The sequence below is a fragment of the Panthera pardus genome, unplaced genomic scaffold, assembly GCF_024362965.1.
Source record: "Panthera pardus isolate Hobbes unplaced genomic scaffold, ASM2436296v1 HiC_scaffold_24, whole genome shotgun sequence".
Taxonomy (NCBI): domain Eukaryota; kingdom Metazoa; phylum Chordata; class Mammalia; order Carnivora; family Felidae; genus Panthera; species Panthera pardus.
The window spans coordinates 101,569,175-101,596,847 of NW_026526810.1; the positions used below are offsets into that span (position 1 = coordinate 101,569,175).

General features: G+C 38.8%; 1 protein-coding gene across 1 annotated transcript in view; it reads right to left on the reverse strand.

The window, feature by feature from the left end:
- The window catches only part of KCNH5 (potassium voltage-gated channel subfamily H member 5), a 294,649-nt gene extending 267,987 nt beyond the window's left edge, over positions 1 to 26,662 (reverse strand). The window contains exon 1 of the mRNA XM_019451600.2: positions 25,729 to 26,662. Coding sequence (XP_019307145.1) covers positions 25,729 to 25,801 — 73 coding nt within the window. The 5' untranslated portion in view covers positions 25,802 to 26,662. The remainder of the gene's footprint in view (positions 1 to 25,728) is intronic.
- Between the last annotated feature and the right edge of the window lie 1,011 nt (positions 26,663 to 27,673).

Consider the following 27,673-nt stretch of genomic DNA (forward strand, 5'->3'; position numbering starts at 1 on the left):
AGAGTACATTTTTAAGGGAATACTATAATTCAAAAATTCAAAATATCTACCAAAGAAATCTCTTTCAAACTCATATTCAAAATAGCATACTAAAAAGAGAAATTAACTTATGATTTTAAGACTTTAAGCTTAGGGGCACCTGGGTGGCTCAGTTAAACATTGACTTCAGCTTGGGACATGATCTCACAGTTTATGTGTTTAAGCCCTGCACTGAGCTCCCCACTGACAGTGCAGAGCCTGCTTGGGATTCTCTCTCTTCTCCCTCTCTCTCTGTCCCTCCCCCACATGCACTCTCTCTCTCTCTCTCTCTCTCTCTATCTCTCTCTCTCTCTTGCTCTCTCTCAAAACAAAAAAAAATAAATAAATAAACTTAAAAAAAATAAATAATAAAGACATAGACAAGTTGAAAGTGAAAGTGTGGGGAACATACACTACACAAACACTAAGCATAAGAAACCCAATGTGGCTATATTAATGCAAAAGACAAGAATAATAGAGATTAAAAGGAACAATTAATAATAGCAAAAGGGTCAACTCATTAGGAAGACATAACAGTCTCAATTGTATATAAAAGTATGTATATAAAAGTAATGAAAGAGCTTCAAAATACATGAAGGATAAAAATGACATAACAAAAAAGGAGAATTCAACAATTTCACAATAAAAATGGAATGTTTACTCTCTCCCACATCAACTGGCAGAACAACCAGATGTAAAAATGATTGAGGATATAGAATATTTAAACACTATCAACACTATCAACTAACTCTAGCTAACTGACATTCATAGAATACTCTATAGAATGCTACAGAATACACATTTTTCTCTAGTGCACGTGTAACTTTTACCCAGACAGATCTGATTTTGAGTCACAAAAATGAAGTCAATAAATTTCAAAATATGGAAATCACAGAGTATATAGTCTCACCTCAAAGCAATTAAATTAGGAATGAGGTGGGTTTTTTTTAATTATCTAAAAAAATCTACACTATTGGATATTACCCAATTCCTTTCTAGACTGGGTCTAGAAGAAGAAATGGGTCAAAGAAGAAATCAAAAGAAATTTAGAGGATATTTTTAACTGGACGTTAATGAAGTAACAACACATCAAAGTTTGTGGGATACACTTAAAGCAATACTTAGGGAGAAATTTCTCATTTTAAACGTTTATATTTTTAACAGATGAAAGTTTTAAAATCAGTTATCTAAACTTTTATATGAAGAAATTAGAAAAGCTATTACACCCAAATTAAGTATGAGGAAACAAAGATCAGAATGCAGATCAATAAAATAGAAAGTATTCAAAGAAAAGTGAAACTTGAGGCACCTGGGTGGCTCAGTTGGTTGAGCGTCCGACTTCAGCTCGGGCCATGACCTCACAGTCTGTGAGTTCGAGCCCCACGTCGGGCTCTGTGCTGACAGCTCAGAGCCCGGGGCCTGTTTCAGATTCCGTGTCTCCCTCTCTCTCTGACCCTCCCCCGTTCATGCTCTGTCTCTCTCTGTCTCAAAAATAAATAAACGTTAAAAAAAATTTTTTTTAAAAAGAAAAGTGAACCTTGACAAAGTCAAAATTAATTCTTTGGAAACATTAGTAAAAATGATAAGCCCCTAACAAGTCTGATAATTAAAAAAAAAGAGAACGAGAGAGTGAAAACACAAGTTACCAACATTAAGAATAAAAGAGAAGACATCACTGGATATATTACAGATAGAAATGATAATAAAGGTATAGTGCAAACAATTTTTTGCCAATTAATTTTAAAACTTTGATGAACAAAATTTCTGAATAAGAAAAACACCTTAAAAAGCACAAAAAGAAATGGAAAATCTTAATACTTGCTATTAAAAAAAAAACAAACTAGCCCAGAAGGCTCCAGACTCAGTGAAATCCTTCAAATATTTAATTTTTTTATTTATTTTTGAGAGAGAGACAGAGTGTGAGCAGGGGAGGGGCAGAGAGAGAGAGGAGACACAGAATTTAAAGCAGGCTCGAGGCTTTGAGCTGTCAGCACAGAGCCCAACGTGTGGCTCGAACTCACAAACGGGGAGACAATGACCTGAGCTTAAGTCGGACGTTTAACTGACTGAGCCCCACAGGGGCCCCCTTCAAATATTTAAATAAGACATAATACAAATATTACACACTCTGTCAGAAAGTATATGAGGAAATATTTCTTAACTTTTTTAATTTATTTTTTTATTAAATATAGTTTATTGTCAAATTGGTTTCCATACAACACCCAGTGCTCATCCCAACAGGTGCCCTCCTCAATGCCCATCACCCACTTTCCCCTCTCCCCCACCTCCCATCAACCTTCAGTTTGTTCTCAGTATTTAAGAGTCTCTTATGGTTTGCCTCCGTCTCTCTGTAACTTTTTTCTCCCCTTCACCTCCCCCTGGTCTTCTGTTAAGTTTCTCAGGATCCACATATGAGTAAAAATATATGGTATCTGTCTTTCTCTGCCTGACTTATTTCACTTAGCATAACACCCTCCAGTTTCATCCACGTTGCTACAAATGGCCAGATTTCATTCTTTCTCATTGCCAAGTAGTATTCCATTGTATATACAAACCACATCCTCTTTATCCATTTGTCAGTTGGTGGACATTTAGGCTCTTTCCATAATTTGGCTATTGTTGAAAGTGCTGCTATAAACATTGGGGTACAAGTGCTCCTATGAATCAACACTCTTGTATCCTGTATCTTAACTTGTTTTATGAGGTCAGCATTATCATAACACCAAAATCTGACAATGGCTGTTAAAAAAAGATTACTGACAAACAGATCTTAGGAATGTGGTTGCAAAACTCCAGAAGAAAATATTGGCAAATAGAATTCAGCAATATATATATAATAACCAAGTAGGGTTTGTCTCATGAATGTAAGGCTGATTTATCATTATGAAATCAATCAATGTAATCCATCACATCAATAGAATAAAAGAAAAAATCATATGATTGTTTCTCAATAGATGCAAAAAAAAAGCATTTGACAAAACTCACACTCATTCATGATTAAAATCTCTGAGCAACCTTGGAAAAGAAGGAAACTTCCTCAAACTGACAGATGATACCTACTAAAAAATCTAGAGCTAACATTATTCTTAAGGGTGGAATACTGAATAACTCCCCCCTTAAGATCAGGAAAATGTCAGGGATGTATATTCTCAATGCTTACACTCAACATTTTATTGGTGGCCCAACTAGTGAAATAAGGCAAAAAAAAAAAAAAAAAAAGTAAAAGGGAAAAAACACAAAAGATACAAATATTGGAAAGGAAGATATAATGACTTTCTATTTGCAGGTGGCATGATTGTTTAGAGAAAGTCCTAAGGAATATTTAAAGGAACATCTAAAATTAATAAGTGAATTCAGTGAGGCTCCTGGGTGGCTCGTCGGTTAAGCATCCAACTTCAGTTCAGGTCATGATTTCATAGTTTGTGAGTTCGAGCTTGGTATCAGGTTCTGTGCTAACAGCTCAGAGCCTGGACCCTGCTTTGGATTCTGTATCTTCCTCTCTCTCTGCCCCTTCTCTGCTTGTGCTCTCATTCTCTCTCTCCACCCCCCCTCAGAAATAAACATTAAAAAAATAGTAATAAGTGTATTTAGTAAGGTTGCAGGAAATCAAGTTAATATAACAGTTAATTTTGTTTCTATATACTAGTATTAGACAATTGCAAAGTGAAAAACAATTTCACTTAGAAGGATATCAAATACTTAGAAATAAATTTAACGAAAGATGTGCAAGGCCTCTAGAATGAACACTAAAAAAATTCTCCTTAGCTAAATTAAAGGACACTTAAACAAATGGAGAGCTACGCCATGTTCGTGAATTGAAAGACTGGATATTTTTTCAGACATCAACTCTCTGCAAATTGATCTATAGATTCAATATAATCCCAGTGAAAACAGTAGTTGACAAAGTAATCATAAAATATTATGAAAATATGAATTACCAAAAATAATCCAAAATAAAATCTGAAAAGGAAGAACCAAGCTGGGAAAACATACAACCAATAAAGCAAATTAAAAAGTTCAGAGATAGACCCTCACAAAAATGGTCCACTGGTTTTTTGCATAGATGCCAAAGCAGTTTAATGGGTAAAGAAAAGTCTCTTCAATGAACTCGGCTAAAACAACTGTATGTCCACATGAACAAAAGTTGAACCATCACTGCTACGTCACACCACACACACACACACACACACACACACACACACACCAATTTAAGGTGGGTGATAGATGTAAATACAAAGGTGAAAACTAAAAGGAAAACAGAGGAAAAAAATATTTGCAACTTTAAGGAAGACAAGAATTTCTCAGATAAGACTCCTATAGCAATCACTGTAAAAGAAAGTGTTAATAAATACATTAGACACCATCAAATTAAAATCAAGTGCTCATTCAAGGACATTTTCAAAAAAAAAAAAAAAAGGAAAGGAAATCCATAGACTAAGAAAATATTTACAATACAGATATCTGAGAAAGAACTCCTATCCAGGACATACCAAAAAAAATCCTACAAAAGGACAAATGACCCAGTGAACAACATGGGCACATAACTCGAACAGACATTTCACTAAAGAAGATAAACAATGACCAATAACCACAAGAATAAGATGCTCACCATCATCAGGCAGCAGGGAAATACAAATTAAAAGCACAATGATGCATCACTCAACCACTAGAGTGGCTGTAAAGGCTAATAGGACAAAATGTTGATGAGAGTGTGAAACAACTGGAACTCTTTATAAAATACTAATGAGAATAGAAAATAGAACAATCACTTTGAAAAATAGTTTCTTGTAGAGTTAAATATTTAACCATGACCAAGAAATTTCATTCTTAGGTATTTCCTCAAGTGAAACAAAAACATATGTTAACAAAAAGACTTGTAAGGAAAATGTTCACATCAGATTTATTCATAGCAGTCAAAAATTGAAAACAAGGTAAATGTCCATCAGCAAGAGAATGGATTAAAAATTGTGACATAGTCCTACAAGAAAAGCCACTCAGGTCTAAAATGGAACAAACTACTCACACATGCAACAGCATGGGTGAGTCTGATAAACATTATAATGATAGCTAGAAGCTATCATTTCATTCATATGAAGTTTAATACAGGCAAGGCTAATCTATGGTGATAGGGATCAGCACAATGATTGCTAAAGGGGATGGGAAGGAGACTGATAGGAAAGAGTCAAAAAGAACTTTCTGGGGGAGGTCATTGTTCTCTATCTTCATAGAGGTATAAGCTACACAAGTATACACATTTGTCAAAACTAATTGAACTGTACACTTAAAATTTGTGTGTGTTACCACTAATAAATTAATTCCCTAAAATTTAAAAGAAAACACATGGAAGAAGAAGGACCAAAGATTCAGAAGTTTTAGGGAAACTGTGGCATTTGAAATGAACCTTAGCTATGAGAATCGTAATACCTTTCCTTGATACATAGGGTGGTTATAGTAGAGATTAAAATGAGCTTATTCCTACAAAAATGCTTCATAAAGTATAAATAAATTCTTCTATAAATATATGACATTTTCATTTATGTATAGCATCAAGTATAAATAAATACAATATGATCACCAAAAATTAACTTTTCTCCTCTTAGCCCAGGCTGGGGTCTAATCAGTTTACTCTCGCTAATCCATATGCTGTCCACTTCATGATGAGGCAACAGTGGCAGTCCATTCAGCTACATGGTCTCCCTGACTCAACCGATCTTACTTTTCACACTAATGTTCACTCTCCCCCCTGAATTCCTGCCTCCATCATCCTACTACTCCTCATCCAAATATAGACTCCCAAGTGCTTACATCATCAAATTGCCTCTCAGATTTAGAAACCCTTCTAAAATCCAGCTATACCCTCCCTACCTATACAAACATATTTATCATTACTCCTAAAGTCTATACTATTACAATTAAGTCAGTTTTCTCATTATGGCCCCAAAATATACTCACTCATGATGCCTATTTTCCACTTGAAACACTTTTCCCCCATCCCTTTACCTACCAAAACCTTTCAGAACCAGACAAATTCTATGAGTACCACTTAGCCTACATCCCCCTCTGACTACCACCATATCTGTCTCCAACCCCTCACTGGACAAACTTCCCAAAAAAGTTGTGTGTTCCCATTGGTTCCATCTTCTCAGCTCCTATTCATACAACTCACTCCTATCTAGTTCTTTCCTTACCACTTCAGGACAAACAAGATCACCAACAGCCTCTACATGTTACCAAATCCAAAGGATGCTTTTTATTCATCTCACTTGACAATTCAGAAGCCCTGGTAACCACTCACTCCTTAAAATTTTTCAATCTTTAGCTTTCATAAAATGACTGTCCCCTGGTTCTCTGAATAGTCCTCCATTTCCTTTGCAGGCTCAACATTCTTTATCCAGTAAGTAGATACTAGAGTTTCTCCACATCAGTTCCTCTTATACTTCACCTGTCTCCATAGATTCCATAACTCATTAGTTTATATCTTCAAACCAGACCTCTTTTATATAAATTCTAGATCTTGATATCCAAGTTGACATAGATATCCTCTTAGATATCTTTAGTGGACCTCAATATAATAGGTCCATGACCTTTCATTCCCCCAAATCAGGTGCTTTTCCAGTGTTTCCTATCTTAGACAATGGGATCACCATCCATGCAATTATGTAAGCCAGAAATCTTGGAGCCATCTTTCAACATCCTTCTCATTATCCTTGTACTTAATCCATGACCAAATCCTATTAATTTTATGTCTTCAAATTTTCAAATCTCTCCATTTCTCTGGATCCTCGCTATCATCTCCCAAATCCAAGCTTCCATTATCTCTCCCCTAGATCACTCCAACAGCTACCTAATTGTTTTACACCAACCCTCTCTGAGATTTTTTCAATGGATTGTCCATACTGAAGCCAAAGAGGTCTTTCCAAAATTCAAATTGATTCATGTCCTCTACACTGATTTTTCTTATGTTTTTGTAAGCTTCAAGTTCTCTCCCATCATAGGGTCTTTTAACTTGTCATTCTCTTTGCCTAAACACCAGTCTTTTCCTTACTTATATGATTGATACCTGCAGTTAGTTAGATCTTAATTCAACTGTCATGACCTCAGTAAATCTTTCCCTGACCTTCTGACCACGTCATCCCTAATAGTGCAGACATAATGCACCTCTTCCTCACAGCCCTTATCACAGTTACAATTTTATACCTATTTGTGTTATGATATGATGAATGCATATCTGCCTGTTGGGCTGTAAGCTCTATAAGGACAAAGCCTATATCCATTTTGGTCCCATTTTATCCCCCTGTACCTAACATGGTGCCTGGCACATAGTAGATGTTTGCTTGTTGGTTGACTATATCAATAAACACAGGAATTAATGTATTCATGTGAGATCTCTTTATATAATTGATATCATGAAATTCAGTATGCACTGCCTCTCTAAATACTTTACATATGCTACTTTTTAACTTCTTGGATAATGTAGTCCTCAGGATTCTAAATTTTGTGCCCACTGTGCCCACAAAAGTTTCAGTATAGTAATTATTTATTGATTGAAATAATTGCCTGTATCCCAGGAAACAGAAACCAAAGGTTCTAAAAACGAACTACCATAAACATGAAAAGTCCTGCTGAGGGAAGCTTTCTCTCCCCAAGAAACTAATCAAACCAGTGTTTTTCAAACTTTTTTTAAGTTGAAGCTCATAGTAAGAAATTAATTTTACATAGTATCTCAAAACATGTTTACACAGGTGCACACATGCACCTACACAAACACATAACTAAAAAACAATTTCTCAGAAAACACTTACCACGAGAGGTCCTCTTTTTTAACTCTATCTCAATTTTTTGGTGTGCTAGTCAGGGCCCGTTAAATCAATTTTATACCCTGAAGTAAGAGTTCTATTTCACAACACCCTAAACAGCCCCAAAGTCTTGCAGACCTCCCTCTGTCATAAACAGACTTGTTTTCAAGACATTTGTTAGGCTTTGGATTAGGAGCTCTAACTGTTCCTAGTTAACTCTGCTATTAAAAATATTAAACTGCTCCCATCATACCATTTTCAATAATGAGAAAATTAAGACTCCAGCTCAGAATGGCCTAGCTATGATCATTCATTTATTGTTGATATATTACTTCACTTATACTCTAGTAACTCCACGGAATAACAAAATCAAAGCAACCTTTAGCAGAGCCCAAACTCTGTGCTAGGCATTGGGACAGATCATCAACCTGTTATCTACAGATTATCGTACCCCTTTTCTCTAATCTGGAAAACAACTCCTTTCTGTGATGAGTCAGAGACTCATCGAGACCAGATTCTTCAGGAGCAGCGACTACAACAGAGGTTCTCTACATTCTAATTCTTGACTGAGATATTTGCAGATTCAAACTTTTTTAGGTAGAATTGTGTCTTTTTTTTTCTTTTGCTGGAATAGAAAAGTAGGAAGTCTAAGAATGAAGTCCTAAATCAACTCACAGGAGGGAGGATTAATTGTCATATTAGCTTGAAAGCAGAGTTGTTCAGAGGAAAAACAAAACTCCACAGAAATTGGATTCGATCCCATTTTTTATAATATATACTTGATTTTAACCAATAAACATAGAATATGGACTATTCAGATATTTACCAGCTACACATTTGAGTATTCACTTACAGATTCAATCAGACCTAACAACTCAGAAGAGTTTTTTTAAACAACTTAAAGATTAACAAATAGTCTAGGAAATATGGCGTCCATTCATCTTTATGCTTCAAGTTTGATATTATCCATTTAGACCATCAGAGCGTGAAGTAACTCTGTGTTCACTAGCCCTTACCTCAAGGTCTTAACAATTGCACATTAGCGATATGTGCTCTGGGTTTATGGAGGACAAGCATAAGAACTGCTTTTCTCATTTCTGAATGTTTTATAAAACTGTAATTGAGAAAATAGCCACAGTGCTAGGTACTTCATATAACAGGTTATCAACTGGTAAATATTCATAACAATCAAATTACCACAAAGAGCCCTGTTCCCAAACTTTCTGCCAACACTCGGATCCCTTCTCAATACTCCCAAGGGAGCTACTCTAGAAAACCTGGGGAGTTTTTATTAGGTTATTGGTTTCCTCACACACAAGCTGGAGACAGCAATACCTACCACTCTGGGTAGTTTATGGAGATGAAATAGAGTAATGAAAGAAAAATCTTTATAAACCAACTATTGGAGCAAAAAGTCTTTATTAACTAATAATTGTTATTATTTATTATGTACAAGATTCTTGTACAATTGTGTCATATATGCAGACAGAGCATCCTATGTGTGAGTTCTGCATATGTGTGTACAAGCAATGAACTAGAAAAAGGACACAGATATTTAAATAGTGACCCTGCAAACCAGAACCTATAAAATTGTATTTATCACTGAAATACACTAAATACACTAAACTACAAAATAAAATATTAGGAGGAGAGGGGTGGGGACAAAAGAAGGGGAAACAGATTTCCTTTTCATGTCAAAGGTTAAATTAGATGAAAACTGATAAATACTAAATAGACTGTCCAGGATCTTCCTTGGGATATTTGTCTATTTGTTAATTGAAATATAATTTGTGAATCTGAAACATTCACACAACTGTTCCATTTCCTATACTCATAAAAATTATTGTTTTAGTGAATGTGAAATCCGGTATTATTAACAAATATTAATAACAGGATAGCAAATTAATTAAAATTGTTTCCTGAAAATTTTTAATTTCTTTTGGCTTTAAAACACGGTGGAGTGGGGTGCCTGGGTGACTCAGTTGGTTAAGCGTCTGACTTTGGCTCAGGTCATGATCTCACGGTTTGTGGGTTCAAGCCCTGCATCAGGCTCTGTGTTGACAGCTCAAAGCCTGGAACCTGCTTTGTCTCTCTCTTTCTCTGCTCCTCTCCCATTCATGCTCTGTTTCTCTCTCCCTCAAAATAAATAAACATTTAAAAATATATATTTTAGGAGGCGCCTGGGTGGCTCAGTCGGTTGAGCGTCCGACTTCAGCTCAGGTCATGACCTCACAGTCTGTGAGGTCTAGCCCTGCGTCGGGCTCCACACTGACAGCTTGGAGCCTGGAGCCTGCTCCCGATTCTGTGTCTCCCTCTCTCTCCGCCCCTCCCCTGCTCACATTCTGTCTCTGTCCCTCTCTCTCAAAAATAAATAAACATTAAAAAAAATTAAAAAAAATATATATATATATATTTTTTTTTTTTTTTAAATGGTGGGGAAAGCAACCTGGCAACCAAGAGATAACTTCTCTGCAAAGGAGATGAGTTGCAAATCTTGAAAGTGAGACCAGTTAAGAAGTTTTGGAAACACAAAGCTATTAAGTTAATTGTCCAGAATTCTTGGTGACCACCACCATCCTCATTGTTCTGGACTGAATGTTTGCGTCCTTCCACAATTCATATGTCGAAACCCTAGCCCTCATGTGAAGGCATTAGGAGGTAGAACCCTAGGGATGTGGTTAGGATTCAAGAAGGTCATGAGGGTGAAGTCTCTGATGAATGGGATTAGTGCCCTTGTAAGAGACACAAGATAGTCTGCCTTCTCTGCTGTTCTCCACGTTGTGAGGATACAATAAGAAGCCAGCTGTCTGCCACCAGGAAGAGAGTTCTCACTAGAACCCAGCCATGCTTGATCTCGGACTTCCAGCCTCCAGAACTGTGAGAAATAAATTTCTGTTGTTCAGAAGCCAGCAGATTTATGACATCTTGTTAGAGTAGCTCAAACAGATTAAGATATTTATCAACCAATCTTGCTAGGGAAACCAGTTCTGATTTGTCCTCACAACTCTTGGCACACCAAGAGCCATGAATTCTGGAAAATTCAACCTTCTTGGGATCTGGACTGTTTCAGTCCTTGAAGATGTTTGCATGCATTTCTTGTCCAAATGATTCAAATACGCACTATGTTCCTGCATGAGGGGCCTAAGAATCAGGTCATTATCTCTACTGGGTGGTAGCAGTCTCGTACAGCATTTCAGAAGCTGTAATTCTACACATGAGCAGATTCTCAAGAGAATCTCTGCAAGAGGCTAAGCCTTGAAACATCTCCTATTCTTTTAAAGACCATTCAGTGTTTTCTCAGAGATAGACATGAAATAAAACAAGCACTCTTCTCTGAAGGGTTAGAAGGAGGTCAAAAAATAAATCACAAGACCCTGATTCACAATGGCCCAGTAGGAATCATTATGAGTTGCTCTCAATTTTGATTCCATATTTAGTGGGGATGAAGATTGAGGAGAATTGGAAGGGGCCCCAGGAGTTACTCCTTCCAGGCCTCACCCCTCAAAGATTCTGTTTTAATAGGTCTGGGTGCGATCCAGGCACTGGTATTTGTTTTTAAATCTTCTGAGGTGGTTCTAATGGAGCCAGAATGGCTACTGCAATAATTCCCAAATACTGGCGGCTACCATAGAATCCTGTCATGAGTGTCAAAAATATCAAAAATAAAGATTGCTAAGTTCTAATGTGGACACACTGAATAGACTCCCTAAAGATGAAACACAAAAATACAGCCACTGAAGGCAAGTCCCATGCGCAGCTAGCTTTGGGAAACTGACCTAGTACTTTGCTACTCAAAGTGTGGACCAGAACCACCTGGAAGTTTGCTAGCAATGCAGACTCCAGGACCCACCACAGACCTGATGAATCAGAACCTGCATTCTAACCAGATCATCAGGTGATCTTCAAGCCCACGAATACACTCATCTTACACTTGCTTTCCTTCCTTTCATGGGTGGGAAAGCAGACCAGGAAAGTGAAAGGACCCAGTGCACACAGGAAAAAAGTGTCTGGTGGGGGACAAACGCACAGCCAGGCCTCGCTGACTAAGGCTTTCTATCCTATCACAGTGTATTTTTGAACTGCTATCTAAGCTTTTGTTTTGCTTTGTTTGAACATAAAGGACGCACTTCCTTGTTACAGCACCATTTCTTCGGATAATAGGAAAATAACCACATTCTATGTTACTGCATATTAATGCCATTTCTAAAGGAGATCATATACAAACTATGAGGTCAACAGTCTTGGCCGATAGAAATTTCCCAAAGAAAAGAAGTTATATTTGATCAATAACAATATAAAAGTATGGGAGATATTCCTTCCCTTTCTACAATTCCAGAATTGTAGCAATTCCAGAAAAGCAGTGTTTTCCTATGAGCTGCTCCATCACTACCTGTATCTGACATGATAATACAGGTGTTTGTTTGTTTGTTTGTTTGTTTGTTTGTTTTGTTTTTAAGAAAACTATACCCTTCTGTGGTCCACAAATTCCACAGACGTTAACAAAGTGAAACACCTTTTGGGTGTTACAAAAAGTGTAACCTTTTGGGGGGTTAAATATCTCTCCCTCTTGGTCTCTCTCTTTCTGTTTCTCTCTCCCTCCCTCCTCGTCCCCTCAACTTTCTTTGCAAGATGACCCTCAGAGCCCTAGCACTGAGAAGTTTTCATACATTTTAGGAAGTGAGGAGACACACAAATTCCAGAGTACTGAGGAAGAGCGAAGACATCAAGTGGGGCTGAGAAAGGAATAGCACTTCACAAAAATAATCCACAAACACTGAAGAAAACACTTTCACTAAGGTATAGTTTTTCCAAGGTATAGGGTTGCCTCTGAAGGCAACCGACAGGATTTTCCCTCTGACTGTATTCATTTAGTCCTTACTTTGGAGAAGCACACCATCCAGAAACTGGGGCTGTTATCCTGAAAGCCTTACTACCCAGGACAGAACCCCTCCGACAGAGGTTCTGTGCAGGTGGAAGCCCAGAAAGCTAGCTGAGAGCTATTTCAAGCTGCTCTCCAGATCCCAGGGGCCTCTGTGGAGAAGGGCTTGATCACAGCTGCTCATAGCTTCAACTTCCACTCCACCCTCCAAATCTTCTGAATCAAAGAGCTAAAGAATGCACATTCTGAAAATCAATGACCAAAGAGGGTAATTTGAAGCTTAAAAGCAACACAATAAAATCCACGTAGTAATTGCTAACGTTTTCCAAAAGAGATTGGCTAAAGAGGGCATTTCAACAATGCTTCTTGTCAAATGTTCACTATAAATGTAAGTTTTAGTTTGGGATTTTGGTTTTATTCAAAAATGTACTTGGTTTCTGGTCTAAATCAGCCTCTTATGAAAATCTGAAGCTACCTGTTTCTAATCCACAAGGACAACCAGACCAACCAAGCTAATTATCCAGCCTGTGATATTCTTTTCTGAACTTCTGTAAGTAGAGTACAGAAGTCCCCTCCGTACACGGTCACACTGAACTAAGCCCCCCTTGCCTTCATTTGTCTTCACTTCAAGGGAATGAAAGGGAGCTAGATAAAGCCATGATGCAGGTGATGTCCAGAGTTTCACTCCGAAGCTGGCTCTCAGGGAAACCTTCCCTACCTCTGTCTATACTCAGATGCTCAAGGCAAAACCCAGAAAGGCATCCTTCACACCTCTTCATTTATGCCATCCAATTCACCACTAAACCCTAATAATTCTACCAGTGAAACATGCATGTCCGATGCATCTACTTCTCTCCGTCTCTACTGCTCCCAGACCAGCCCAAGCCACCATTATCTCTTGCCTGGTCTAGTCCAACAGTCTTCTAGCTGGTCCCCTACTATGACTCCTCCTCCTTCTTCTTTTTTTTTTTTTTTAATTTTTTTTTTTTTAACATTTATTTATTTTTGAGACAGAGAGAGACAGAGCATGAACGGGGGAGGGTCAGAGAGAGAGGGAGACACAGAATCTGAAACGGGCTCCAGGCTCTGAGCAGTCAGCACAGAGCCCGATGCGTGGCTCGAACTCACATATCGCGAGATCGTGACCTGAGCCTGAAGTCGGATGCTTAACAACCGACTGAGCCACCCAGGCGCCCCTATGACTCCTCCTCCTTCTGACCTAACTTGTTGTTACAAAAATAATCCTTATGACCTGAGTGGAGATCTGTCCACTGCAGTTGGAATACAATGCAAACACCTTGCCCTGAAGAGCTAAGCCCTGACTTGAGCTTTTTGTGCTCACTGCAATCCAACCACACTAGCCTTTGAACTTCACAAACTTGGCCCCACATTTTCTCTGTCTCTCCTTAGGACTGTTCACCTGTTTTCTCTTCACCTGAAATATTTTTTCTGCCCACTTATCATCTAGCTATCACTTACTTTGGTCTCCACTTTACACTACTGTCTTAGAAAGGCCTTCCCTGACACCGTCTCCCAATTGAAATGAATCCCTGTATACTTAGTCACAGCATCCTTTCCTTTTCTTCACAGTGCTTACCACAATTTGTAATTATATATTTGACATGGGTTTGTCGAACACCTTTCTCCCCTACCAGACTTCAAGTCCCCTGAAGTCAGAGACCATGTCTGTTTGTTCATCACTGAATCCCCACAAGTGTCTGTTGAATGATCAAATCAAATATAAAAATTCTGATTTCTATTTAAAGTCATATAATCAGGAGCGCCTGGGTGGCTCAGTCAGTTAAGCATCCTACTTCGGCTCAGGTCAAGATCTCATGGTTTGTGAGTTCGAGACACATATCAGGGTCTGTGCTGACCGCTCAGAGCCTGGAGCCTGCTTTGGATCCTGTGTCTCCCTCTCTCTCTGCCCCTCCCCCACTTGCACTCTGTCTCTCTTTTTCAAAAATTAACATTAAAAAAATTTTAAGTCATATAATCAACAAACAATAATTAGAGCAAGGCTGGACATTGTCATGAATATAGATAAGGACCGTGCTGGGTATTTTTCTTCAAAGAACTGACAATTCTGAAAAAAAAAAAAAAAAATCAGAGGTTCCTAGCAGATTTCCCTGCACCCTGGAAACTTGAAAATTTAAATCATGGAGTGTATATTACTTTTTAAACTTGTCTTCTGGATGAGTGATATCTATAGATACATTTAAGTTTCCTAGAACAGTAACAGCAGAACAATCCCCAAAGCACGTACAGCACATGTTATTTGGATTAAATACCATCCTGGCACAGATGGCTAAACAAAAGCATAAATAACTTATATGTCATATCCACATCCACAACATTGATTTCTGGGAGATGCATTGCTCACTTCCACTATGTGATAACAGAATATAAAGCTGGTCTCTTTCCTATTCTTACAAATACACCTTTACCCTACAGCTCTATAGCAAGGGAATGTGTGCATATGTGTGTGTGTAGACACATACACTTTGTACCTTCCACAATGAGACTAATTATTATATAATAATATTGGCAACATTAAGCAGACCATCACTGTGAGAGTTTGAAAGATGCAAAAAATATCTGTTAATTTATTCAAACTTGTTCAGCTGTCATCAAAGATAAAAATATGCCTCTACTTTTCATCTCCTTCAAGATCAAAGGTACATTTTTAGGTTTCTATGTTTCTTTGATGGCATTAACTTCATCATTTTTCCATCTAGCCAAAGTGGCTCAGAATACTTGAGATTGTTTAACACATATTTCTAAAATTTTAATGGCAGGAATAATAGCAATTTTGTTATAGAAAATATTTCTACACACTGACACACGAAAGAATTCCCAACAATTCAAAATTTCTACTTTTAATAGTCAGTATTTCGTTCATGAGAAGATGGGTTTCTAAAAAGTATACTGGTCAGAATTATTAGAAGCAAAAGGTAACTGCAGTAATGACCTGTATGACTCATATTTCAGAATACAACAGAAAACCTTAACCCTGATATAAATAATGATGAATTTTTATGGAAGTTTATTACAATGAAATTTCTTAAAATAGCTAAAGCCATAAGACAGTCACTAGTTACATAATCTTGGACAAAAGCTAAATCAGTCAAAATGTATTTATCAGGGGGGAAAAGTGTTACATATTTAATGGTTAAGCATCACTTTTAAATCCTACAAATAAACAAACCTTGTTTTTGCAAACGAACTGCATCTGTTCTAAAGGGATTATATATTTTCTTTGAAGTTAACCTTTTAAGGCAATCAACACTAATGGCTAGATAACTAATGAAGAATTCCAATTAAAAGATGAGTGTAACCTGCACACCTGGTAGAAATACAGAAGCAAGGCTTTTCTGAATGCATTTACAATCTAATTAATTTTCTAAAGCTTTATTCTATTTTCTTTCCTACTATCTATGCAATAGGAGCTAATTGTGCAAGGAAAAGATACAGATCACAAATTCAATTCAATTCTCTCCTTTGGCCAGATTTCACTGGGCCAGTTACAAAAAGCCTGACATTTCTGCCTTCTTCTTTGGCCTCTGCAAGCACTGCCAGTTACTGAGCTAAAAAGTACTGATGTTTCTTTGGCTCTCAATAGTAGTTTTTGTTGGAGGGAAGAGTAGTGTTTGTTTGGGGTTTTGGTTTTTTTTTTTCCCCCAAAGAAGTAGGCCCTTGGTCAAGTGAGTCCAAATGCTTTAAGCTTAGACTCATCAATTTATGACTTAAAATCTCAACTACTTAATATTTTGTTTTCTTCAGGTTAAAAAAGGAAGGAAGAAAATCTTCCCTGCCTTACCTTATTTAAAGAAAATAGGAAAAGGTGAATATTTATTAAGCCCTTACCATGACAAGGTACAGTACAAGAGCTGCTACATTTATGGCTTTGCTGAGTCTTTCCACCAACTTGCCAGGTAAGACTTCTAATCCTAGAGAGGCCCAGTGTTTCACCATGGGTATGGGCTCCTGTTACCAGGACAAGAGTCTCTGTCATCAAGATGGAATGCCTTTGCTCTGTGGAAAGCACTGTTCCCTGAGCCTTAGAAATGTCCCCATAATGCCTGGGTGGCTCAGTCGGTTAAGCTTCCAACTTCAGCTCAGGTTATGATCTCATAGCCTGTCAGTTCGAGCCCCGCGTCGGGGCTCTGTGCTGACAGCTCATAGCCTAGAGCCTGCTTCGGATTCTGTGTCTCCCTCCCTCTCTGCCCCTCCCTCACTTGCGCTCTGTCTCTCTCAAAAATAAACATTAAGAAAAGAAAGAAAGAAAGAAAGAAAGAAAGAAAGAAAGAAAGACCCCCACAGAGTCTCAGAAAGATTGCATGTTACTTTGATTATGGTTGCTCTAGTAGAGAGAAGGACTGCTTTAGAAATGAATGAGGAGAATGTATCATACCTTTCATTCCTCACACAGAGATAAGACATTTTGTTCCTGAGCGCAGTTAATGAAGCAACTCTTCTTTCCACCTGTAAGTCTTTCTTTGGTTCATCATATCTACATACATTGGCTTCATATGATGTCAGTTGTGGACATGTTTCATGCCCTGAGATAAATCAGTATAGTTAACTGGCATGAATTTACGTAATTTGCACACAAGTGCTGTGTAGTAATAATAACTAAAAACAATATTTAGTAATTTAGTAGTAATAACTAAAAACAATAACTAATCTGGTTAGAAAGCAAGACTAATATTATACTGACCTGGAAGTCAAAGAAGACCCTCGGGTTTCTAGACTAAAAGACTAAAATTAACAACAACAAAAAAAAGTTTTTATTTGAGTCTAGCTGCAACACACAATGTTGTGTTAGTTTCAGGTGTACAACATAGTGATTCAACCTCTCTATAAGTTATGCTATGATCACAAGTGTGGCCACATTCTGTCACCATGTAATGCTATTACAATGTCATTGACTATATTCCCTATGTTGTAACTTTTATTCCCATGATTTACTCATTCCATAAGTAGAAGCCTGTATCTCCCACTCACCTTTACCCATTCTGACCATCCTTCTATCCTCCTTCCCTCTGACCACCATCAGTTTGTTCTGTATTAATTTATAGGTCTGATCCTGCCTAAAGACTAAAATATTAGAAACACCTTTGACAGAGATGGGGAAACAGCAAAGCACGTAAGTCTGTTTGAAGCTAAAACTGATGATAAATTCAATTCTGGCGACATTTGAGGTTTAGATTACTTGTGAGAAGTACAAGAAGTATAAGAAGAGGCCACTAGAAACACAAGACTGGGGCACAGGGAGGATAAAGTTTAAATTATGATAGAGGACAAGCTTGCTCTGAAAAGGAGGGTGCATGTGTGTAAGAAAGATGGTTGAAGTTTGAACCTGGAAGACTATTCAGTCTTCAGGAGAGGGGAGGGAAAGACAAGGGACAGGGCAGGGAAAAGAGGAGAGAGGGAACAGGAAAGCAATAGAAAGGGACTAGGAAGAGAATCCAGGAAAAAGGGCAGGAGAAAGTGCAAAGTCATGAAAGACAAAAGTGAAACAAGTGTCAGAGAGGGTAGCGGAGCATAGTGTCGAACCCTGCAAAGTCAGAAAAATACAGAAAAATAAAAGGGCTTTGGATTCACAAGAAGACTCATTTGTAATCTTCCAGGACATTTCAACATTACAGACAGAAATCATTTGAAAGAAGTGCAAAGGAAAATGGTGACCAAGGATTAAAGACATCAACTACAGATGGTGCATTCAAAGATTCAAACATCCAAATGATAGTAGCAACTAAACTCATGGATACTGACATAGTATTTGTTGTGTGCCAGATACTGTTCTCAGTACTATGTATATATTACCTCATTTAATCCTCACTCCAATACCATGAGCTAGGTACTCTTATTATTGTATGTTACAGAGGAGAAAACTAGGGAAGAATAAGCAAGTTATAGTGCTAGCCCCTCACAGAAAAAAAAAAAAAAAAGAAGCATTATTTCTATCATTGTGCATATTATGTATCTCCAGAACTTAGATCCGTGCCTAGCACGTAGGAGACAATCAATAAATTTTTGTTTCAGTAATGAATTATTAACCAAAAAGAATATGAATGTCAAGCAAAAGGATGGGAGCTGTTTGTAGGGGACTTTATTCTGGAGCCACTTAACCCTGGTTGAAGAATTCTTCTATTCTCTCAATGCTGTAAATATATGAAAATAAACTCATTGTGCTTTAATTGCCCCCAAATAAAAAATATGCCGGCAGACAGAAAAGGCTTACAGAAAAGATCAGGATAAAAGTTAACTCCTCCCCTCAATCCAAGTGAGTTGTCTGATTTTCAGTTAAACTTGGTGATCTGAGGCTGGCCCTGCCATCTCTAAAAAGCCAAAATCCATTTCCTCTCTTCTGTGGGATACTACACAGAACCACAGGGCAAAACTCACTCAGAAGATATTTAAACTGGTAAGGATGGGTTCCCAAGGATAAAACTTGCCATCTCCTAACTGCAAAATTGTTTCTTAACAAAATTAATCAGAATCTACAAATTTCTCTATGGTTCTTTCTTATATAAAAGAGTCTAGCTTTTAAACTCTTAGAGGGTAGAACAAGAGCAGTAGAAAAATTTTTATCTGGAATTAGAGATGAGCATGAGAACACTTATATGTTTGCCTCTTGTGCTTGCACGAGTCCCGTGTGAGTTGCCCTGTACGATGCCATTTCTGCTTTCAGATCTACCCATTGACTAGACACTTGAAACTATGCAATTACTTATACAAGCTTACTTAATAGATTTAATCAGCATTCTTTTGGGGGAAAAAACAATTATGGACTTGTTTAATTTAGGAGACAAAATCAAAAGACATTTATTCAACTAGTACTTGGTGCTATGTACTCTTCATAGTGGAAGATACAGAAATACGAGTGAGGTATGACCCATATCTTTAAGGAGCTTAGTTCATATAGCAACATGTTCATGACTTTCTAGTTATATGTCATTACCTCCAGGGACTGCTATAACTGTGCACCTAAGCTCATATCTCAAGTAAAAGAACTTCATATTTAGTATGTATATTTCTCTAATGGGAACAGACCCCGAGAAAGAAATCCATTTCAATAAAATTTCAAATAGCTTTCAATCACTCTTCCTTTCTAATTTTTTTATTGCTCTTTAATTAATTTTTCTACTTTTCCATATGAAAACATAATGTATCTCAAAACTACTATCTTTAATTTTTCCATTTAAAACTAATTTTGTTTGGGACATTTTGAAGCATCTCCCAATATTTGGTTTCTAATCCTATGAAAAAGAAAAAGAAATTCCTGAAACCAAGATTCAGACTTCCTGATTGACAAGAAACAAAACCTCTTAAAGTAATATTATCTCCAACCCTATTCTGAGGAAAATTCAATAAGTTTGGAAAATTTCAGAGAATGTTTGTTTTAGCTCTGTGTTTTATTTTAAAAGTTTGGATAACATGAAAATATTAGAATCATATAATATCCTAAGAAAATAACTGTACATCTGTGAACTACCTTTCAATAAAATCAAAGCGCTGTCAAGAACTGATCTTACTTCACTGATTTAATATGAATTATATCAAGATATCTCACAGAGGAAAAATGTTGTTGAAATAGAAATATATATGGACATTATTTATATGGCATTTTTCTGCAAAACTTTGTATCTCATATATATTACCACCATGGTGAAATGGTTTATTACAATAAAATTTAGTTCATCTGCTGAAGTATTATATTAGTCTCAAATGTATTTAAATGTATTTCTTTACGTAAACTCTTTATTAATATCCAATTTATCTAGTCATAAAATAAATTAATTTTAGCAACTAAAATAAGACTGCAATAATTAAAAGAAATGAGTATCTTTCTTCATTTTGCTTCCCTATATGTCTAATATTTTAGATTTTTTTCTTCCAAGAGTAACAATTAATTATGTTGATTTTAACCTCCAATCCAACTGGAGGGAAAAATCACAAAAATGGAAAAAGGAAGATATGTACTACTTGGTTCACCTGTGACAGAACCGATAGTGACCTCTTGTGGTAAATACTATCTACAGAGCTTTGGAGAACAATACAACCTTTTTCCTAGGCCGGACACTGGAGAACACAGAAGCACTCTTCCTCCATGCTTGCAAACAGCCGTTATTAACAATGAAAGTAAAAGACAAATATTGACTAAGCTAAAGGATTTCTTGTTGGAAGTCAACTCAGTCACCGTCAATTAAAATATTCCTAGCTGCTGTCTTTTATTAACAAATAGTGTCTTACATTGTTCTTTCAGGAGGGCAGTTAAAGGATGGCCAGGTACATGGAGTTCTCACACACCCTACTTCTGGAACCACCCAAAAGACAGACAAAGAGGGCGATTTCTAGTGAAGACAAGAGTGACCTGGCATAAGCAAAGTTCTGGTCAGCAAAGCATTGCTACTCATTACATAACACACTGTGGGCTCTAGAGCAAGAGACAAATCCACTGGCTTACTTATAAATATAATTTAGGGAGTGGTCAGTATAATTTCAACCTCAGTGATATTTTCAAAGTAAAAATGATACACTGTAATACCTGAGGAAACCAAACACAACACGGTTCTATCAGTATTTCCTCAATAGCGGTTTAGATGTCAAAGAAAATCGTTCAAGAAAAAATATCGGGAACTTTATGCCCCCCCAAAAAATCATGTTTTTCATCATTTCTTTTACATTGGATGCTACTAAAAAGGTATGATGTCTTTTTCTGTTTTATTTTTAAATCACTAGTTCTCTATTTTTTCTCCTATAGGTTCTCCTTTAAGATCTCAGTTTTCACAAATATTAATTATAGCAAAAAAAAAATAATTTTGGATTTTCCTATGAGATGACTAAGCCAAGAAAGTGCTTGTACAACATTGATATCTCAAGCAATAATGGAAAATCGAGTATATTGAAGTGGTTGATAAAATACTACCTTTCCTGTTTTCTTCTTTCCTGAGCCCCTTTTTTTTCCTCTAAAGAGAAAAACATTCATAGATTTTAATAATGTTTAAAATATTAAAGAACAATAATTAGATTCTAATAAAAAGACATTAAATTTGGTATATATAATATATCAAAATGGCAACCTAGTTCACAGTCATGGAAACTAATCATTTCTGCCTATTTGCTAAGGAACCAAAGACAACATATGAATAAAATGTGCTGCCCAAAGACATAATCAGATTGAAGGTCTTGGAAATGTTTTGTTTCATTTGAATCTAAAATTTCACCTATAATTCTTAAGATACTCTTGTTTTCTTTCAGGTATTTACCCCCTACCCACAAGTTTTCTGCTCCCTACAGCCCAATGTATACTGATGAAGAGTTTGCACAAATAATTACAATTTAAACAAGGAAAGACAGCCTAATAATGTGCCAGACACGGGTTCAGTCAAGAAGCACTTTGGGCCGGGGCTGTCTACAAGACCTGTCATACATGTAATGAACTCATCCCATAGTTCCCAAACTTTCCATTCCTAGCAACTTATTTTGAACCTCCTAGCCAAAACTGTATCTAAACCTTGCTATTACACTTATACTTCTGACCTTTGCAACTTCTCAGACTACTAATAATGTGTTCTCTGTATCTGCTAGAATCAAATGTTAAGAATTATTATAATTCCTTTTATTTATCTAAAACTTGTCTTTTATCTTAAAATTAAAAAGAGGAATTTCCTACTTCTACTATTGTGGGATTTGGCCATAAAGCATGTTTGTATCCATCCTACTCAGTGGCCCTCACTATTTTATTTTATAGACTTTGAATCACCAGTAACACTTTGAAATGCTTCCCCATAACAGACTGAGTCAACCAAAGAAGGAAAATAAAAATCCAATCTCAAGAGGTGTAAAGTAACAGCAAATAGGAGATAGTGCTACTCTAAGACACAGAATGAAGCACTGTTATTGTGGGAAATTGCAAATGAGAACTTAGGAACTTTATTAGGAAGTCCTCTGGTTTAAAAGCTACATCCAAATAGACCACACTTTGTGCTCTTTTGTTCCACAACATGAAGTTCTCTGATGGATGTCTAATTGGCTGCAATTTCAGTTCATTAGTTATATCCGTGGACAAATTAGTGCCTGATGTTTTCTCTTTGTGTCCATTACTCTTCCAAATCTGATATTCCCCCTCTCTGTGTCTCTCTTTCTGTATATCTCTCTTTTGCTCTTTGTGTGTAAGAGAGAGAGGTTGGGGTTTTTTTTCCTGTACATCCATCTTCGTATCTGGATGGATGCCTGTCTGTGGTGTATCTGTGTACATCTCTCTGTATACGTGTCTATCTCATCCAACTCTCAGTAAAAGACCTGATCTTTTCATAAGAAGAAAATGGTGATGTATCAGAAAGAGAAGCATTTCGTGGGGTAAGGGTAAGTAGGCAACTCTCTTCGATTTCTGTCTGTTCCACTAAAGCTCTGCCAACACTTCACTTTCAATGTTGTTAAAAGTTAGTGAATAATGAAATCTTCACTGTGACAAACTTCATCCATCTGTGAGAATCCTGAAGGGAATTTCCTCTGTTAGTTTCAATTAAACAATTTCTCAGAATGAATTTTTCTATTTCTCTGCCAAATCATATAGAAATGACAACAACTGTGGGCTACTCCCACATGAATGTGCAGACCAATTGAATACTGTAATTCTCAATTTCTGGGGCTCTTCCTGTAAAAGTAGTACTGAGACTTTCTAGTTTTTACTACCTGCACATGCACATATTTACCTCACCGGTCCAATACATTGCAAACAAAGCTCGGCGGTTTCAAGCAGTGGTATTAAAAGCTAGCCATAAGCAATTAGAAGTGGCATTTTAAATGCCAGAACAGATAAATTTTCATTTGCGCTTGGGGTTGTTATCCACTGAAAGAAACATTAAGCCAATGAAGCAATTATGAACACAAAGTGTCAAAACAATCAAACACTCATCGATTTGGATGGTAGATATAAAATAGAGGTGGCAGAAGCAGATATTTCCAAGCCACATTAAGGTAAGCCTTAATTTCCTACTATATCTGAAATCAAACATATTCTCAAAGCTGGCTCATCGCTCCACTCTGTAGAAGAACTTTCAACCAAAGATGCTATACTAGTAAACTGCAGTCAAGGAATTCTCATCTTCTTTCAGGTCATCGTGCAGAGGAACAGAGAGCCTGTGGGTTTTATTTTTTCAGGCATTCTCTGACAAGTCCCCTCACGGACCAGATTGCATGGAATTGAAATAATCCAAGAGGATGAGAAAGCTGAAATAAAATGTATGTATCTGAAATAGTTGATCCCAATAGACTTTAAAGTTCCCAAACTGGTTGTTTTAATAGTGACATCCCCTTGTATTCTAGGTCTGCATTTAACAGGAATACATGAAGGTATGTATAAACGTGGAAGTTGCCTACCATTATGAATTTGTATTTTATATTATCATAAAAAATAAAAAAACATATTTCAAATCACACTGGAATGGCCAAAAATATTATAGATTTTTTTAAAAATTAGACCAAGACTGTTAGCTATTTTTTTTCAACCCAAAAAGTCTGCTCTAGACTTGTATAATATCAGATGTTGACCAATGTGGAAGAAATAAAGTCACAAGCTTCAAATTAAAACCAAATACCACATCAGAGATTTATGAAAAATACCTCGGGACACTTAAATATACACGGTCCCAAAAATCAGGGGAACTATTTGCAAGCTTCGTTTTTGAAGAGATCCTAATCTATGAATTAGTATAATCTAGTCAACCAATTCAGGGAAAGCATAATTGTATTTAATTATTTATTATTATTTTAGTGTGACTCTGTCTTACACACTAGGCAGAGAGCTTCTTAGGAGCAGAAGTGTCTTAATCATTTCTTTTATCCAAAGGACCCCACAGAGTGTCTGTTGTATATGGCACCCAAGTAAATATTGTTTCAATGAATGAATAAACAATGAATTTTGGAACTGCATAGAGTATTTCCATTGCTTTGGCCCAAGCTCTACTGTAATCAATATGCAGCAATATCTTTCTCATAAGTCTCCCAATAAATGATCTCAAAATAAAATAACAAGCCTCCGAAGGAAAAAAACTTTGAAGGACACTTTACATATCTTGCTTATAAAATTGGAAATTATATAAAAGAATTAAAACAACATGAAAGATGTAGATTTCAGTAACATGCAAAGTTTATAAGGTCTTAAAATGTGAACTATATATTGATCTCCATTCAGAATAGCTTGAAGGAAATGACTTTATAAATGGATGGCATTTTAAAGACACTTTAAGGCAAGAAAACCTTACAATCAGTAGCAAAGTAGAATGGCATTTTTTAAGATTCTTACTCCAGTTCTTTAAAAGCACAGTAGCTATTGCTTCCCTTTCACATTTCCCCTGTTTAAGTCAAGTGAAATATATCAAATAGATTAATAAAGAGCAATGCACAATGGAAAAAAAAAATTAAAATAAAGAAACTTTCAACACAAACTTAACCATAGTAATTGGCTTCCCATTTTTCAAGTACTGACTCTGTTAGGTTCAACTCCAACTCCTCTCCCTAGCACAAGGTTCCTTTCAGCAGTGCTCATTGGGCCCAAAAGCCATTCCAGAGACTTAAACCTCATTAAGTAGCCACTTTCACAGCCATTCCCAACTCGAGGGAAACCTTCCCACTGAGATTAACTCTAAGAATTTGATCAGTCCCTGAAGCCTCCTTGAGGGGGAGAAAATGTGGGGAAAGGATGAACAAGAAAGATATCCCTCATCAAAGGAAAACTCAACTTTATTCTCCAGATGAACCTACAATCTCCCAGCTCCCCCTTCCCTTCTGGGCTCTGGACAGGTGGGAGGGAGGAGAGTCTGTCGTGGGGAGGGGATGCAACTAACTTTCCTTCACTGCCTTATTCCCCTCCCGACCCCAAATCAGGTCCAACTAGTAACTGAAGCCACCAGGTAGGGCTGTCTGCATCCCCCTCCCCCTTGGGAGAGGGATGGGATGGGGAGGATGGGGGGCGCGCGTGGGCAGGATGGAGGTGGGGGTGTTCTGAACTGCAACTCTTCTTACCACTGGAGCGCCTGACGATGTTCTCCAAAAATGTGTTCTGCGGTGCCACCAGCCCTCTCTTGCCCCCCGGCATCCTGGGTCTGGAGAGCAGCGGCCAGGATCCGCGGCGGGGGAGGGGGGGATGCAGGAAGAGAAGGTGGAGGAAGAGGAGGTAAAGGTGGAGGAGAAGATCGAGCCGAAAGAAGAGGGGGCGCGGCGGCGGCGACAGGGTCCCCTGACTGTGTCTCCAGCCCGACCTGGATGAGCAGCTCTGGGGAGGAGGACCAGGCAGTTCATGGTAGTAGCGCTCCCCCGGCCGCCGCTGCCCAGACTGTGGCGGTGCCGCACACGGGGCTCGGGAACTGCAGGCTCCGCGGGGCACAGTGCGCCTGCGCCGCCCCCGCTGTCGCTGTCCCGCCGGTGCTGATGCTGAAGCTGCTGCTGAGGCTGCTGCTGCCGCGGCGGCGGTCGCCTGGGCGCGGACTCAGCATTTCTCCCGCTGCCCCGCGCCCCGAGGCCGGGGAGCGGGAAGAGTCACCCCTAGCTCTGGCTCCCAGTCCCTCTCAGCCCAGATGCGGACCCCTTTACTGAGCCTTCCTCTCCTCCCGCCCTGGCCCACCCCTCGCGCGCAGCTGGATCAAGGCTGCCCAGCTGAGCCCAACTTCTGCCGGGCTGTGCGCCCGGTAGCCGCTCCTCTCTCCCCAGAGATCCAGACACACGTTCGCTGTCCAATGGGGCCGTGGAGCGGGAAAGGAAGAAGCAGGCAGGATGCCAGAGGAGCAATGGGCAGTCGGAGGGGGTCACATCTCAGCTTCTCCCGCCGGGGTCCCGAGCCCCGGCTGCTCCCGAGGACGCAGCTGTCGGGGCGAAGGTGTAGATCAGCTCCCGCTCCAGCTGAGGCTGAGCGCGGAGCAGGGACTGACAGGGCGGCGCGCGGGGACGCAGAGCAGCCACCTGACGCTGCTACCGCCCCCCTCCGGGCTTCCGCGCCCGAAGCTCAGCGGAGGAGCTGTCAGCACCCGCCCTGCCCCACGCCCAGGAGCCGGGGCCAGCCAGGGTCTGAGCGCAGAGCGGGCGCGGGAATGGCCCCTGCGCCTCCCACCGCACCTGGCGCGCGGAGGAGCCTCCGTGCCGGGGAGCCCCAGAGCGCAGGAGGCGAGCGGCGAGCCCGCCACCAGGGCTAAGTTGCGGGAAAGGTTACACTTAATTCAAGGAGTGGGAAACGGGGGTGGATAAATTCACACGCGAGAGAGGGGGAGCGCAGCGGACAGGATTTGTGGTGGAAAAACAGTGAAGGTGGTGGAAGGAAACAGCGCGGGGGGCGGGGGTGCAGGAGAGAGGCAGGCAGGAATCTTTTTTAACAACCCTCCATCAGCTCAGAACCGGGGACAGAAGTGGAACCGTTAGCATACACAGTCCCAAAGCCGGAAGCTACCACGGAGAAGGGAAAATGGCATAAGTGCGAATGGAGCGCGGAGGGATGGAAAGGAAAGGGGAAGCTCACGCCGTGGCACCTTCTTTTATTTAAAGCAGTGGTTCTCACAGGAGTCCTAGACTAGCAGCATCTAAGAACTCGTTAGAAATGCAAATTACCGGGCTCTACCTCAAAGCTAGGTAACTAGGCACACTTGGGGCCAACAACCCGTTTTAACAAGCCCTCCGGGTAAGGTGATGCATGCTCGCTCAAGTTTCAGAAGCACTAAGGCTTCCCTTCCAGAGGCTCCACTGGCCTGTCTAGAAAGGGAGATTGCTAAGCAGGGTCAAGGACACGGGACAAAAATGCGGCTGCAGCACGCTGAGAAGTTGGTGTCCAGGCGAAGCGTTGAGTAGTGACAGCAAAAGGACAGTTGTGTGGGGGCGTCCCTTTTTGCTGGGGTCATGGTATGTTAGAGAACCGCTGTTAGAAATGATGGAGGCTAAGTTGCCCGGAAGCAGCAGGAATCCTCAGGCTGAGGTCCGGGAGATC